Raw genomic sequence first — 17,831 nt, 5'->3', positions numbered from 1 at the left:
AATACATTGAAACTGTGCTGTTTCTATATAATAAGCAACAGGTACACCAGCAGCTACCTGAATCAGTAAACCTGTCAACCCTTCAGTCACCATCTCATGAGCTTTTCAAACCTGGTTTAGAACACTTAGCATCAGAACTTTCCATCAAGGAGCCCTCCACATTTAAGCCTCTGTCTCGGCTATCCCAGTGGAAGCTACCATCTGTGGATAAGGATGACCAAAACTTGCTAGTTGGAAATACTGAAAGAAGCAGTAATGGTTTAGGGGATTTTAGTCGTGCTCCTGGAACCATGTCTAAGCTTGGAACTTCATTGCATGCTTCACTTTCATCAGCTGAAACTTCACCAAACTGTCCTGGAGCTTGGCACCTGTCTTCTTCTGAAGGCAACAGAATTATCCATTTACAAAATAATGTGAACATGAATAGTTCTAATTCATCATCCATTAATTCATCAAGCAGCACCATAGAGAGTGAGCCAAAAGCTACCACGTCTTTAACAGTGAGCTCACAACCATCTTATAACCTGAACGATCTTCTAACAGAATTTGAGCCTGGTAAACCATGGAAAAGTATTTCAGATGGGAAAAGTGTGGAAGGTGACCAGCATCTCATGCCAAACAGTACAGCTTGCTCACCTTTCTCCCTGAGCTCCATCCGAAACACAGATTGGACATCCAAATCTAGACCTTCTCCCACAAGCAGTGGAGATTCTCTTGTAGCCTCTCTAGCTTCTTTGACTTCTAGCCCTTGGACTTTTGATACAGGTACATCTAATGATAGGTAAGAGGAAACTGATGCATCATGTAAATTCCTTACATCAAACAGAAGAACTTGTCTGATCTTTGTACTAGTTAGGTTTTATTTAATGCTACATCGTACTTGTTATTTTGTACTATTTTCTTTTACATTTGTATTTACAAGCTACTCCAGCACCATATGACCATTTGTATTGAAAATATGGTTTTAAAAACTTTAAACGAGTAAGATTTTACATTTTATAAACTACCAAGAAAATTAAGTAAAAAGGTTTTGTTAAATATATCACTTAATGAAACTCGTATATAACAAATTAGAAAGTAAACCTTTTATTTATGAATAAAGTATATTAGTAATGTTCAGTACTTTAGTTATACATACAACGTTTTTAATCTCTTTAGCATGCTTATTGGAAAAGATAAAACAATTATCCTAGAAGTTTTGAGCCCAAAGATTTAGAGAATGCTATAGGCTGGACTTTATTTTCCTTATTCATATTATGTTATAGAAAATATTTTTTTGTATTACTGGACTTTAAACAAACCTAAACAATGTATTTATTATTTGACAAAAAATAATTTTTTAATTGTGGTTTTCTTATTTAAAACCTTTTCACTGACAAACTAAAGTGACTTCAAGCCAGGCTGGGGACTGCTTGGACCCAGGAAACTACCTTTATCAGGGTCCTGGGGAGCACCAGGTTCTAAGATTCATAAACCTTCTGGATTAATTGGAAAAGAAAAAGATATAGGTATCAAATTACAATATTTAGATTTGTTTTTGTCCTGGAATTTGGTTAACTCTGTAGAGTATATATGCAGTTTTTATTCATAAATATATGTACTATTTAGAATTGTTTTTGTGTTCTCTCAGAGTTTCATTAATATTGTAAAACCTACAAATTTGTGTTCAAAAGCATTTGTAACATTCAGGTACAATGATGTCCAGCAGATAAGTTAGAGAACTTGAGATTCGAGAAATGTATTGCAGAGAACAATTTGTGTTGAAGCCTCTACACAGAGAAAGGACAGAAATAATGATGTTACTACATACTTTCAAAGTGTGGTATACTTAGAAATAATGAGAATCTTATTACTACATGCAGAACAGAAAATAGAAAATTTACAAATATTACATCAATATATCTAAATAATGATACATCCTCAGGTAATTATATAAAGTTTTTCTTAAGAGATAGAGTTAATGAGAATGTTATTACTACATGCAGAACAGTTAATAGAAAATTTACATCCTGCTAGTATTTGCCTTGAATTTTGAGTAAAATTATAGAATGTCTAGTTTTTGTGTTATCAGTGTCTGTAATAACCAATTTCCTTGGTTTTATGTAATAATTTTGTTTATTTTAAAAATTACAATTTATTTTGCAGAATTAAATTTACTGAAAAATAATTTTTACAAAAATTTATATGGATAGAGTTGATGTATGTAAAATTTATATGGATAGAGTTGATGTATGTAAAATTTATATAGATAGAGTTGATGTATGTAAAATTTATATGGATAGAGTTGATGTATATAATATTTTTTATGTTTGGTATTTCATTTTTTTTAACATTATTATAGGATTTTTCAGTTATTAATTGACACTGACAAGAAGATTTTCAGCAATAATATAAATAATTTAGTAATTTGATTTAAGGATAAAAACAAAATTTTTATGAATAATTGTTCTGATTGTTTTTTGTTGTTTTGTGCAGTGGATAAGCAGAATTCCTTTCTTGTGCTTCGAAATCTCACCCCTCAGGTAATCTTGTAGAGTTTTTTGGAAGATGTCTTATATAGAGCTTGGTTTCACAAACCTTGTTTTTCTTATAAGTAATAATATATACCATTATTATGTATAACACCTATAACACTATAGGTAAAAATGCCATGAAATTATGTACTGGTGATTTAAATTTAAAAACTTTGCACAATGTATTAAAGCATTATTTAGTTAAGTTTGTTTTAGATTGTAAAATTAATTATTTGAAAACATTATTAAAATGTTGGGAAAATGAAAACATAAAGCTTTGTAAACAGTTTTAATATTGTTACCAATCACATGTTGCTTGGTGTGGAAAACTATAATGAAAACATAAAGCTTTGTAAACAGTTTTAATATTGCTACCAATCACATGTTGCTTGGTGTGGAAAACTATTATGGCAAACAGTTTCTGTTTTATTGGAACTTTAAAGATAATTTCCGTGTAATGGTTACATGAGTTATGTTTTACTTTCATACATCATTTTTATTAAATAATTTCACATTAATGTTTCAATGAATTGCTTTTTTAATTTTATTCATCATTTTGCTTGAAGCTTTAGAAATAATTACACATTAATATTAAATGAGTTGTTTCAATATTACATGTCATTTTGATTGAAAATTCAGTAATAAATGTAATTTAATGTTTGCATGAGTTTCTAAGTGTATACTTTAAAAACTTCTGAATTACACAAGTAGGATCATGAACAGAAAGTTTACCTTCTGTTATTGTATCGATTATGTTCTTCATAATTAATAACTTTCTTCTTAAACTCCACCTGTCACGTACTCTGAAAATACTGTACTGAGACACTGCAGTTAACATCTCTAGCTTTATTCAGTTGTTAGTGTTGCTGTATTTAAGCAAGTTTTCCCAACATTATTTTCTTTCTTTCAGATTGATGGATCTACCTTGAAAACTCTTTGTCTGCAACATGGTCCACTTCAGCTCTTCCACCTCCTTCTGAACCAGGGAATTGCAGTTGTCAAGTACTCTACAAGAGAGGAATGTACCAAAGCTCAATCAGCTCTGAATAATTGTGTTTTGGGTAATACTACTATCTTCGTAGAGATTCCCACAGAGGCTGAAATCCACAGTTATTTGCATCATACTGGAAGTGGACAGTCGTCATCTGCTAGTGGGGTTGCATGGTCAAATAAGAAGTCTACAAATGTTGGTTCTAACATCGAAGGAAGCAGCATGTTTCCACGTGGAGGTGGAGCTTGTGATGCAAATCATGAAAAGGAATGGAATATTACTAACAAATTGGATGGACCATCTCAAACAGGGTCTTTCTCAAGCTCGGGAAGAGGCTTATGGAGAACCACCCAGTCTGTGAGTGGAAGAATGAACTGTTTCTTGCCAGGGGAATTGCTGGATGGTGATGCTTTTTAATGTTGCAAGATATGTCTGTGTTCAGTCACAATGTATTATGAGTAAATGTCTCCAACCTTGGACTATGTTTGAGAAGTACTTCTTAATATCCACCTTCTCTACTATAACTAACTTTAATAGTGAGATATTTGTGGTTTGAAAAGCACATTCATATAAATATCAGAGTGCATGTTGTGGAGAAGTAAGATTTGTTTTTGGTTTTACTCGACAAAACAGGCTGTGTCATGGCCATGACCACTATGCTCAGATGTACTGATTAAAAATAATTAGAATAGAAAAATAATATTTTGATTGCCAGAATTAACAATAAAAATCGTTTTCTACCATATTGAATGTACATTAATTTTCAGAACTAATCACGTGTATAAAAGTAATTTTTTGTTAATTTGGATGACTTGTGTTCTACAACACATCTGATTGTAAAATTTTTGTTTCAAACTAAATCCTCTGCATGAGTTAATTTTAAAAACAATTATTATTCCATTACTACAGAAACATGTAATTATCATTTAGTAAACAGTTGTGGATGTATATGGCTTTTTTTGTTTTATACAAATTATCTATAAGTTTTGATTATATTCAGTTGACTTTTAAAAACCAGCTGTAAGAGTACTTATTAGCTGTATTATTAGTTCTTATAAAACCAGCTGTGAGAGTACTTATTAGCTGTATTTTTAGCTCATATAAAACTGTGAGAGTACTTATCAGTTGTATTTCTAGTTCTTATAAAACCAGCTGTGAGAGTACTTATTAGCTGCATTTATAGTTCTTACAACACCAGGAGTGAGAGTACTTATTAGCTGTATTTGTAGTTCTTATAAAACCAGCTATAAGAGTACTTATCAGCTGTATTTTTAGTTTTTATAAAACCAGCTGTAAGAGTACTTATTAGCTGTTTTTTAGTTCTTATAAAACCAGCTGTAAGAATACTTATCAGCTGCATTTTTAGCTCATATAAAACTGTGAGAGTACTTACCAGCTGTATTTTTAGTTCTTACAAAACCAACTTTAAGAGTACTTACCAGCTGTATTTTTAGTTCTTATAAAACCAGCTGTGAGAGTACTTATTAGCTGTATTTTTAGTTCTTATAAAACCAGCTGTGAGAGTACTTATTAGCTGTATTTTTAGTTCTTATAAAACCAGCTGTGAGAGTACTTATTAGCTGTATTTTTAGTTCTTATAAAACCAGCTGTAAGAGTACTTATTAGCTGTTTTTTAGTTCTTATAAAACCAGCTGTAAGAATACTTATCAGCTGCATTTTTAGCTCATATAAAACTGTGAGAGTACTTACCAGCTGTATTTTTAGTTCTTACAAAACCAACTTTAAGAGTACTTATTATCTGTATTTTTAGTTCTTATAAAACCAGCTGTGAGAGTACTTATTAGCTGTATTTTTAGTTCTTATAAAACCAGCTGTGAGAGTACTTATTAGCTGTATTTTTAGTTTTTATAAAACCAGCTGTGAGAGTACTTATTATCTGTATTTTTAGTTCTTATAAAACCAGCTGTGAGAGTACTTATTAGCTGTATTTTTAGTTCTTATAAAACCAGCTGTGAGAGTACTTATTAGCTGTATTTTTAGTTCTTATAAAACCAGCTGTGAGAGTACTTATTAGCTGTATTTTTAGTTCTTATAAAACCAGCTGTGAGAGTACGTATTAGCTGTATTTTTAGTTCTTATAAAACCAGCTGTGAGAGTACTTATTAGCTGTATTTTTAGTTCTTATAAAACCAGCTGTGAGAGTACTTATTAGCTGTATTTTTAGTTCTTATAAAACCAGCTGTGAGAGTACATTATTAGCTGTATTTTTAGTTCTTATAAAACCAGCTGTGAGAGTACTTATTATCTGTATTTTTAGTTCTTATAAAACCAGCTGTAAGAGTACTTATTAGCTGTATTTTTAGTTCTTATAAAACCAGCTGTGAGAGTACTTATTAGCTGTATTTTTAGTTCTTATAAAACCAGCTGTAAGAGTACTTATTATCTGTATTTTTAGTTCTTATAAAACCAGCTGTGAGAGTACTTATTAGCTGTATTTTTAGTTCTTATAAAACCAGCTGTGAGAGTACTTATTAGCTGTATTTTTAGTTCTTATAAAACCAGCTGTGAGAGTACTTATTATCTGTATTTTTAGTTCTTATAAAACCAGCTGTGAGAGTACTTATTAGCTGTATTTTTAGTTCTTATAAAACCAGCTGTGAGAGTACTTATTAGCTGTATTTTTAGTTCTTATAAAACCAGCTGTGAGAGTACTTGTTAGCTGTATTTTTAGTTCTTATAAAACCAGCTGTGAGAGTACTTATTAGCTGTATTTTTAGTTCTTATAAAACCAGCTGTGAGAGTACTTATTAGCTGTATTTTTAGTTCTTATAAAACCAGCTGTGAGAGTACTTATTAGCTGTATTTTTCGTTCTTATAAAACCAGCTGTGAGAGTACTTATTAGCTGTATTTTTAGTTCTTACAAAACCAGCTGTGAGAGTACTTATTATCTGTATTTTTAGTTCTTATAAAACCAGCTGTGAGAGTACTTATTAGCTGCATTTATAGTTCTTAGAACACCAGGAGTGAGAGTACTTATTAGCTGTATTTGTAGTTCTTATAAAACCAGCTGTGAGAGTACTTATTAGCTGCATTTATAGTTCTTACAACACCAGGAGTGAGAGTACTTATTAGCTGTATTTGTAGTTCTTATAAAACCAGCTATAAGAGTACTTATCAGCTGTATTTTTAGTTCTTATAAAACCAGCTGTAAGAGTACTTATTAGCTGTTTTTTAGTTCTTATAAAACCAGCTGTAAGAATACTTATCAGCTGCATTTTTAGCTCATATAAAACTGTGAGAGTACTTACCAGCTGTATTTTTAGTTCTTACAAAACCAACTTTAAGAGTACTTATTAGCTGTATTTTTAGTTCTTATAAAACCAGCTGTGAGAGTACTTATTAGCTGTATTTTTAGTTCTTATAAAACCAGCTGTGAGAGTACTTATTATCTGTATTTTTAGTTCTTATAAAACCAGCTGTGAGAGTACTTATTAGCTGTATTTTTAGTTCTTATAAAACCAGCTGTAAGAGTACTTATTAGCTGTTTTTTAGTTCTTATAAAACCAGCTGTAAGAATACTTATCAGCTGCATTTTTAGCTCATATAAAACTGTGAGAGTACTTACCAGCTGTATTTTTAGTTCTTACAAAACCAACTTTAAGAGTACTTATTATCTGTATTTTTAGTTCTTATAAAACCAGCTGTGAGAGTACTTATTAGCTGTATTTTTAGTTCTTATAAAACCAGCTGTGAGAGTACTTATTAGCTGTATTTTTAGTTCTTATAAAACCAGCTGTGAGAGTACTTATTAGCTGTATTTTTAGTTCTTATAAAACCAGCTGTGAGAGTACTTATTAGCTGTATTTTTAGTTCTTATAAAACCAGCTGTGAGAGTACTTATTAGCTGTATTTTTAGTTCTTATAAAACCAGCTGTGAGAGTACATTATTAGCTGTATTTTTAGTTCTTATAAAACCAGCTGTGAGAGTACTTATTAGCTGTATTTTTAGTTCTTATAAAACCAGCTGTGAGAGTACTTATTAGCTGTATTTTTAGTTCTTATAAAACCAGCTGTGAGAGTACTTATTAGCTGTATTTTTAGTTCTTATAAAACCAGCTGTGAGAGTACTTATTATCTGTATTTTAGTTCTTATAAAACCAGCTGTGAGAGTACTTATTAGCTGTATTTTTAGTTCTTATAAAACCAGCTGTGAGAGTACTTATTAGCTGTATTTTTAGTTCTTATAAAACCAGCTGTAAGAGTACTTATTATCTGTATTTTTAGTTCTTATAAAACCAGCTGTGAGAGTACTTATTAGCTGTATTTTTAGTTCTTATAAAACCAGCTGTGAGAGTACTTATTAGCTGTATTTTTAGTTCTTATAAAACCAGCTGTGAGAGTACTTATTATCTGTATTTTTAGTTCTTATAAAACCAGCTGTGAGAGTACTTATTAGCTGTATTTTTAGTTCTTATAAAACCAGCTGTAAGAGTACTTATTATCTGTATTTTTAGTTCTTATAAAACCAGCTGTGAGAGTACTTATTAGCTGTATTTTTAGTTCTTATAAAACCAGCTGTGAGAGTACTTATTAGCTGTATTTTTAGTTCTTATAAAACCAGCTGTGAGAGTACTTATTAGCTGTATTTTTAGTTCTTATAAAACCAGCTGTGAGAGTACTTATTATCTGTATTTTTAGTTCTTATAAAACCAGCTGTGAGAGTACTTATTAGCTGTATTTTTAGTTCTTATAAAACCAGCTGTGAGAGTACTTATTATCTGTATTTTTAGTTTTTATAAAACCAGCTGTGAGAGTACTTATTATCTGTATTTTTAGTTCTTATAAAACCAGCTGTGAGAGTACTTATTAGCTGTATTTTTAGTTCTTATAAAACCAGCTGTGAGAGTACTTATTATCTGTATTTTTAGTTCTTATAAAACCAGCTGTGAGAGTACCTTTACCTAATTTAAAGAGAAAACATACTCAATAAAATGATGAAAATGTATTGCAATGCACCTTTTGAAGTAAAACTAAATATTATTTGTTATCGTTGTTATTTTCTAATTTAATTTGGAAGAGAGTTACTTTCATAGTTGTACAATGATGTTCTTTTTATTAAAACCAGCCTTGAAGATCACATTCATAGGGTTTATTTATCCCAGTGGAATTATTACTTGTTTATAAAACCATCAGATGTTGTTATAACTGAGATATTTTGTCCAGATCAATGGCTTTATTTTTTTTACATAATTGTACTATAAGCTATGTATATTTTGAATTATAGACAGTTAATTCTTGTCCATGGTTTAACTCCTAAGAAACATTGTTCACAGTTGTTGATTGCTCTTTTATGAATTATTATTTTGAACAGTGTATTTTTTAATTTTAACTTTTTAAAGAAAAGTGAATATCTATGCATGTTTGTAGAAAGGAATGTTTAAAGTTTGTGATTTATTTTCAGTTAGCACATGAACCAGAATCTTGCTCTCTTGGCTAATGTGTGGAATTCATTAATTCTCATTTGACCAAATTACAAAAATGTCCATGACATTTGTATTAAAATGTTTTTATCAAAATAACTAAATCACCATGTTCATGAATTACAGGAGTTTATTTTATTGCTTGACTCTGTTTAATGTAAAGTGTCTTCATAGGGAAATTACCACTTTGTTTCACCAACAGTTTGTTCATGTAGGATAACACCTTGTTTAAATACTTACCCTATTGATGTAAAAGCTGTTCAAAAGGTGATCACTGCACCACCCTTTTTGACCATCAGTGTTTGTGTAGGATTACCACCTCTTTTGTTAGTTATCCTGTTAATATAATATATCTTCAAAGGGTGATCACTGTACCACCCATTTTTACCATTAATATTTGTGTATGATGACCACTTATTTTGTTAGTTTTACTGTGAATGAAATATTATTTTATAGGGAGAGTACTGCACCTTTTTTTTTTTTCCATCAGCTTGGTCATTGTCAAGAAATTCATTTCAAACAACTGACACAATAGTGTCTATAGTCCGTCCATATCTACAAGATATAAAGATGAATTTTGAGAAAATTTAGTTTTTACTCTTTGAGTCACAAAGTTACAATAACACTTGGTGCTAGCTTACAGACATGTAGTGTGTTCCTGGATCATTTTGTGAACACACAATAATTAATTTTCCTGTTTTAACAAACCTCCTTTATGTGTTGATCACAGATTATAGAAGTGTGTAACAATCCACAAGCAATGTGTAGGTTCAAGTGAACATTGTGTTTTTAAACTGTGATAAACACAAAAAATGGTTTCATAGTAGAAAGTAATTTATTGGTTATTGTGAATTTGGTAATGGTGATTCAAGTGAAAGTTTGTGTTTTTAAACTATGTTAAACACAAAAGATGGAGTTTTTTCAAATCACTATCAGCTGAATATATTTTTCCCATTTATAGATGAAAGATATTTTCAGTTTACAGATTTATTGCTTAAAAAGCACTGTTTATCTTTTCATTTTAGTTGACATGCACTTAAACCAACCAGACTTAAGTATATTTCTGGCACCAAGAGAAACGTTTAATCAGAATGCAATGTTAATGTGTCGATCAGTTTGTTTTATCTGTAATGAAACTCTAAGCTAGAAGTTTTTCTAATTCTAACAAAGTTGGTAATGATGTTTTAATAGTGAGAATTATTTTTGGTTATTGTTTTGTACTTTACTCTTATGAGACACTCAAGTTAAGCTGTCTCATTGTACTTTAATCTTATGAGACACTCAAGTTAAACTGTCTGATCGTTGTGAACCCATGTAGTTTGACTTTTGTTCAAGTATACAGTAAGTGATGTCTTTAGAATATCAAGAAATGATACAATGTTTGAACAGTAACACTGTGATACATTAATATATCATTACTTCAAACTTTATTTGATGAGTTGTAGCTTGAATACAAGGGAAACAGATAACCAATTTGTTTAGTGTCCTTGTTCTTTTTATATAATTCTCTTGAAATGTGTTTAGTAAATTACTCATCATTTTAACAGCTATGTACTCTTACATTATATAATCTTAAAGAGGAGTGAAAATGTTGTATTTTAGATGCTGAGGATGTTAATATTTTGCCTGAGGCTGTAATAGCCTTTTATAACGCACACTTTCAAGAAGTAAACTGTCAGACATTTGTGTTATTGATTGAGATGTGTTATACAATATAGGTTGGTGTAGTATTGAAGTGGTTACATACCTCATAACTGTAATATGACATCATCATGATCTTAATAAATTTAATAAAAATATCATTTTGATGTTTACTGAATACAAAACTTCTGTAGAAAGAATTGTTATATTTAGAAGTTCAGATAGTTTCTTCTTTGATGTTCTGATAAAGTTTAAAAGATGCCTCAAGATTTCGTGATGGGCTGAATGAAGACAACACTTCTTTCCAACTGTAATGCTGTTCATAATCTGATGTTACTGTCTATATGCTGTGTTCACTGGTCTTCCATCCTCAGATATCAACAGAAAGGTATAGTTTTATGTTCTTTAGAGGAATGTTATGTGTTGCTTAATAAAAAAAAACATACATTAAACATTTTGTTTCTTTGGATATTCATTATCTTTCTGTTGTATTAGTTGAACTGTCAGAATTACAAACAGTTGTTAGTGTGCTTAATTCAAAACCAACGTAACAAAATTTACCAAGAGTAAATACAGGAAGCAGCAAAAGTTACTGTACTATTGGTACTACAAACAATGTTATGGAGACAACTAAAACTATTATTTGATTTATGGTAATAGAAGTAAATTACTGTATAGTAACTTTTTTCTCAGCCTTTAGTTTTTATTATGTTTTTAGTTAAGTACATGAACCAACAGATGCTTTTTGTTTGTGCTCTCTTCTTCTGTTTTTAAACATCGTGTAATTTGAAGATATTTTTTGTTTTTAATATCTTACCTTTATTGCTCTTTGCTGTTTTTTGGTTTTTACTAAACCTTATGTCTCCTCTTTAAAAATGTTTTCACTTACTTTCCACACAGATATCTAGACTTCAGGTAGTAGTACTTGACTGAAGAATTGTCAGTTTAATACATTTGGAGGCTGATTGTAATATCAATTGACCTTCATTGGGCTTTGAATTTGGTGGCCCACGCATTGGTCTGCCAACTTGGGACAGATAAACTGTTATAACTTTTTGAATATTTTGGTAGTACTATTATTATTTGTATTTATTTGGTTTCAATAACATACATTTAGTTAGACTTTTACCTGCTTCTTGTAAGGTTATGTTTTTTAATTAACAAGTAGAGATATCCTTTTGTACTACAACATTAGTTTAGCCTTAATGTGTACTTTGTAATTTTAAACTTACTTATCATTGACTTTACTGGTAAGCTGTAAATTAAGTTAAATATATTGTATTTTCAGCAAATACCATCTAATAAATATTTTATTGTCAATATACACTTAATTTTACAATATAACTTTTTTGTTATTATATCTGAATACTTCTTTCAATAAATTTCTTTTTCAAAGACTAATGGGTCTGGGGCCTTCCCAACTTTCTCCCACTATTGTTTGCATTCCTTTTAAAACTGCTGTACTCATTTGAGACAATGTTTGTTTTAACGATTTTCCTACATCTTCTTATGAATTGGCCTGTAATGTGAGAGTTTGTTAGGCCTACCTCATCCCTTTTCACAGTTGTTGTTTTGTTTTTTTAATCTTCCCTTCCCAGAATTTTTATTTCATACTAGGCCTTTCTGTCTCTCTTTTGAGAGATGATGATGACATCACTATCTCTCTCCACAGGCTTTGATTCATTTTGCCTTACCTTACAAACAGGCAGATTGCTTTTTGCTTTTGTGTTTCTCCTGTTGCCTCTCCTTACTGGAATAGGCCATCATACACCTTCTTTCTGAGGTGTTCTATCTGTTCTTTGGGGATTTTTGTAGGTGCCTTCCTCCTCCTTACCAACATGTTGGGACAGTTACTATCTTTGGATTTTTCCCTACATACATGGCTTCTCTTCTGGGACACTGTTTTGTACCAAGTTTGTACTCCTTTCCTTCCTAACTGGGACTTACAGATGGCTCTTTTTCTTCCACTACTCTTTCTTGGAGGGGGATTTGTTATTACTGTGGCTTTAATGCCACATGGTGGTGGTATTTGTATTGCTGCACTAGATTTTTATTTTCTTTTTTGGTTGTTCTTTTGTCTCTTTAACCATTGCATTCTTTATCCATATTCCAAGTCCAGCACCATCCCTTCACATATCTATCCTACATCCTCCATTAGTCATGTAATCGTGATGGAGATTGATCCATCTCATTTCATTCACTTCTTGTTTTTTTTCATTTTTCCTTTATTGTTTGATATCACATTATGGTGTACTTTTTCTCTAGGACTGAGGATGCTCACTGTTGATGTTTTGTATTCTTATGTCTCCATTCTATTTTTCATCTGACTGATGCTGTCTTAAGTTTGCTCATGATAGAGTTAGGTACTAGTTTCGTGCTTTGCCCTTCGAGTTTGTTTCAGATCTGTATGTCTTTGTCTCTGGTTCCTCATCCACTTGCCTTCAGGCAGGACTGAGAATTATTTATACATTTATTTTCTCATTCCATTCATCACCTTCCTTAGATGATTTCATTCATCCCTGTCACTCTGAGTCAGATCTCTGACTACTACTTCCTGGATGACTCAGATTTGGTTTTCTCAGCCACTTAAACTCAATCTGTCTTTTTTGTTCTGAATCGATTTTTCCTGCCCATAAACTTTGGAAGCTCATGGTGCATGTTCTTTCTTTTTGTCATTTTTGTTTCCTTCTATCTCTCAACTTAATCCCATTCTGATCTGGATAGCCTTCCATGTTCTAGGTTGTTTCATTGCCTTCAGGACTTCTTTCTGTTAGTTTTTTTTTCCTTTTCTTTCTTTCCCTGGCATCACTGCTTAGTTTTTCCCTTTTCCTTCTTCCTTTCTATATTTGATTTGAGTAGCCTTTTGTTAATTGTCTATTTTTCCCTGCAATCAGTTTCTGATGTTTTCATTCTGATTAAGTACCTTTCATTTTACCTTTGTCATACATTGGAGGTACTTCTTCTGTCAAGCACTGGGATTACACCGTACATGTTTATCTCCCATTATCTGTGTCAGATAGCTCTTCTTTCCTCGTTTGGTATTGTCTTCTCCCTTGTGCCATCCTTCACTCTTCAGTGAGACTGTGACTGGGTAAGATACCTGTTTTATATATATACCCCTCTTCTCTTTCAGGAGCATGACCCTCTTTATCTTTATAGATCCTACTCTATATTAAATTATGCCTGTCCAAGTGTACTTAAACTAGTCAAATCTGCACTATAAGGCCATGATAATTTAATAATGATAACTTCCATGGTTACTAAACACACTGTTAAGATGAGATGTTGTGGAAGATTTCACATAAGTTTTCCTCCCAATATATTTGCCTCATTCATATGCCTATTCCAGACCATACTAACCCATGGACTTTATGGGTGAAGCAGGTTGGGATAGCTGCCCATAAAAATATATAATTTTTATGGTCTTCATTTCTCTGGTGTTGATGTTCCTATGGACTCTCTATTGCATTTTCTCTTCACTCTTTCTTCCATTAAAATACGAGTCCTTATCTCTTTCTAGTTACAAGCTGCTGGGTTGGTTGTTGATGGAAGCATCCTCCTGAATGTAATAATGATATATGGTACAAATACTGACAGAACCATTCAGTTTAGAGTAGGAAAGTGTTTTTTCTGCTGGTGTATACAACAAGGTATCTTCAAGCCTGATGCTCCATCTCTGTACAGGTTATTCAAGGAGATGTTGTAGGTTTGGAGAGAACAGTTAAAATTGCAGCTCACCCATTTGATTGGGATTACTCTTCCTACCCAACATTGATGTTGGTTCCCAGAGCTGAACTAATCAATATAACACATGTATTATGGGTGTCTCTGTTTTCTCACTCACTTATATACTTGTTGTGTTGTGTATCATAGTTGCAGAACATCTATATTAACATAGTTCTTCACTATGATGATTTTCTTATACTGAGGATATTATTGTCATGGAGAAAATTCTTGTTTGATTGGTTTTGAGTGAGATAGTTTACATTATAGAAGCATCTTTACTATACTGATCATCAGATTGTGGGGCTTGCAGATTGGTCACACAATTTATCACACTGTTATTGTGTCCCATTCATAGATCACGAGGAACAAAATTTCCTCCAGTCAGCTGAACTTGAAGTGAAGATGGTAAAATTCTCTTTTCTACTACTACCAAAAGGCTGAATTTTTGATTGAAGTTAACTTGCTGTTGGTATGATTCTCTTTTCTACCTCCACATGGATGTTGGTTCCTAGTAGCTGGATTTTGGATTGTTGACTTATCAATGTTATGATTCACATCCTACATCCTTGATGATGTTGATTTCTAACAGCTGAATTTTAAGGCATTTAACTTGCTTTGTATGGTCCAACATGCTCTAGTCATTCTACATCTAGATACGCATCCTTTTACTTTCAGCCACATTTCTGTACTCTATGAGATTTAGATTTCAATATCTTGTGGTCCAAATACCAAACCAACCATTGTTCTGTCTCTTTTGGATATGCTTTACTCAATCTCTGCCCATGGCTGCAACACCTCTTTCCACTCCTGATGAAGAGTATACTTGATACAGAAATGGTGTGGTCTTCCATGTATTATCCTCCACTGTGAGGATCTACTCTTTTTAAGGTGTTCTTTGCATGATTTCAAAGGTTTCTGTTTTTCCTTCACACTAGTCTCACAATCTGTTCAGTGTGGGATTCTAGCTATTTATGTGAGAGAGCTAACATATCATATCAGAAGTTATAATTTTATTGAATGTATTTCCAATAGGTATTCAACTCCCTTTCACTCTTCTCATGTTTCCTCCCCACTGAAAACTGGTGCTTCCATTTTCTGCCCAAACTTGAATTAATAGTTCAGTAGAATTGTGTGCTAGGTGGATGTCACCTTCCTTTGTGTGGAGGGATTGATAGTTCAGAAGAATTGTGTGCTAGGTGGATGTGTCACTCTTCCTTTGTGTGGAGGGATTGATAGTTCAGTAGAATTGTGTGCTAGGTGGATGTGTCACTCTCCTTTGTGTGGAGGGATTGATAGTTCAGTAGAATTGTGTGCTAGGTGGATGTGTCACTCTCCTTTGTGTGGAGGGCTATCACATGTGCGAGACACTGTTGAACCACTTTTATCTTTGGTTATGTGGGAGCTCAAGTCTTGTGGAATACAAAAAAAAATGATATGTAGGGTATCACGGAACAAGAATAGCTATTTATGCAAAAAATGGAAAATGCCTCTTGAAAATACATTTTCAGCACAGGAAAATTACAACTTTTATCTTGATGTGACTGGCAGAATCCACATTGACAAAGAGTAAATAGTTTTTATGTTTATGAATTCTTCATGATATAACTTAAAGAACTAATGGTGACAAAAAGTAAACAGTTTTTATGTTTATGAATTCTTCATGATATAACTTACAGAACTAATGGTGACAAAAAGTAAACAGTTTTTATGTCTATGAATTCTTTGTGATATAACTTACAGAACTAATGGTGACAAAAAGTAAACAGTTTTTATGTTTATGAATTCTTCATGATATAACTTACAGAACTAATGGTGACAAAAAGTAAACAGTTTTTATGTTTATGAATTCTTCATGATATAACTTAAAGAACTAATGGTGACAAAAAGTAAACAGTTTTTATGTTTATGAATTCTTCATGATATAACTTACAGAACTAATGGTGACAAAAAGTAAACAGTTTTTATGTCTATGAATTCTTTGTGATATAACTTACAGGACTAATGGTGACAAAAAGTAAACAGTTTTTATTTTTATGAATTCTTTGTGATATAACTTACAGAACTAATGGTGACAAAAAGTAAACAGTTTTTATGTTTATGAATTCTTCATGATATAACTTACAGAACTAATGGTGACAAAAAGTAAACAGTTTTTATGTTTATGAATTCTTCATGATATAACTTACAGAACTAATGGTGACAAAAAGTAAACAGTTTTTATGTTTATGAATTCTTCATGATATAACCTACAGAACTAACAGTGATAAAGAAGGAACAGTTTGTATTTGTGATTTCTTCCTGGTGTAACTTACCATAAAGTGACAAAAAGTATTTTTTATGATGATACATTCAGAACCAATAGTGACAAATAATAAATTGTTTTTTGGGAGGAATCCTTGATGTGGTCCATAGAATCAAGTGTGATTTGTCTGAAAGTAGTATTTCTTTCTGTTAGGAGTTCTTCTATGATGCTGTGTTAGGAATTCCTCTTGACATGGCCTAATGTTCCAACATGAATTGCATGTTGTAGTTTTCCCTGGTTTTTCTTTTGTTTTGTATATTTTAATCACTCACTAAAAATCATTTGTTTTGTTGATCTGACGAATTATTTTCCACAAATTTTATGCATTATCTAGTCACTTGAATTGTTTAAACTATTAGTTGTATGTTGTATTTGCTTCCTTGAAAGATATTCAGCTTCTTTTTTTAATATAATTGGGTAAATTAGCCTTAAATCTGGACTTCTAGTTTAATAAATGTTATTATGGTAGGGTTCTAGACTAGTGTAACCATACTGGGAGTCAACCTTTGTTATCAAAAACTAGTGTTTGTTTAAATTGGTGAAGTTATCCAGTAAAATAAGCTTTCAGTGTGGAAGAATAAATAATATTTTTGAACAGATGTCTTTATGTTCAAGTTGGGTTATTGTTATCAGCCAAAGTTAGTTAAACGTATTTATGTAAGCTTAATTTTGTTCATTTTAGTGCACTCTTGCAAAGTGGGGGTTAATGATGTACACTGTTAACGTTAACCCTGAAAACAACATCTTGTTCCTCACATCTAGTCAAGGCCTTTGCCAGCTAGTTATGGGTAATGGTTGTGATGCGAATGAAGTTTCTTGTACATTATTAGATAAGTAACACAGCTGTACACATTGCCGTTATCAACCATTTTAGAAGAGCCGAGGTCTTCTGTTGATCATTTCAAGGTTTATTGTGATGTATTGACATTTGTGTGTAATTAATTAAAGGTTTGTGTATTTTGTTCATACCATATATTTCTGCTTTGTCCTTTCTTGTGTACTCATTCTAGAAATTATCAGTTCAACTTTGTGACACATTAAGGAGTATAAATACAGAGGTTTGAGTATTTCATGTTTTTTTATATGAAAATCAGCAAGTAATGTTACCTGTAACCAACACAAAGTCACATTAGAAGTGAATGTAACATAACTATATTTCTTGTGTAGCTTGATGCCACCAAATCTGGATCAGTTTTATGTTTTTGACATTAACACT

At 31.8% G+C, this 17,831-nt stretch overlaps 1 protein-coding gene and 1 long non-coding RNA gene across 7 annotated transcripts in view; both read left to right on the top strand.

The window, feature by feature from the left end:
* LOC143240120 (protein Gawky-like) overlaps positions 1-4,781 on the top strand; it is a 66,418-nt gene extending 61,637 nt beyond the window's left edge. For 2 of the 6 annotated variants that reach the window (XM_076482029.1, XM_076482027.1), the window contains 4 exons: positions 36-781; positions 1,387-1,508; positions 2,476-2,522; positions 3,424-4,781. In XM_076482029.1, the coding sequence (XP_076338144.1) occupies positions 36-781; positions 1,387-1,508; positions 2,476-2,522; positions 3,424-3,921 (1,413 nt within the window). In that variant the 3' untranslated portion in view covers positions 3,922-4,781. Of the gene's footprint in view, positions 1-35; positions 782-1,386; positions 1,509-1,689; positions 1,925-2,475; positions 2,523-3,423 lie in introns of those variants that run through there. The other 4 variants (XR_013021580.1, XR_013021581.1, XR_013021579.1 and 1 more) reach the window with 4 other exon arrangements.
* Positions 4,782-6,648: 1,867 nt separating this feature from the next.
* On the top strand, positions 6,649-17,586 carry LOC143240119 (uncharacterized). Its single transcript, XR_013021578.1, has 2 exons — positions 6,649-10,975; positions 17,298-17,586. It is a non-coding gene; the product is annotated as an uncharacterized LOC143240119 (long non-coding RNA).
* Positions 17,587-17,831: the final 245 nt, after the last annotated feature.

This window comes from Tachypleus tridentatus, chromosome 13, assembly GCF_004210375.1.
Source record: "Tachypleus tridentatus isolate NWPU-2018 chromosome 13, ASM421037v1, whole genome shotgun sequence".
In the NCBI taxonomy this organism is placed as follows: domain Eukaryota; kingdom Metazoa; phylum Arthropoda; class Merostomata; order Xiphosura; family Limulidae; genus Tachypleus; species Tachypleus tridentatus.
This window is presented reverse-complemented; position numbering and strand designations above follow the sequence as displayed.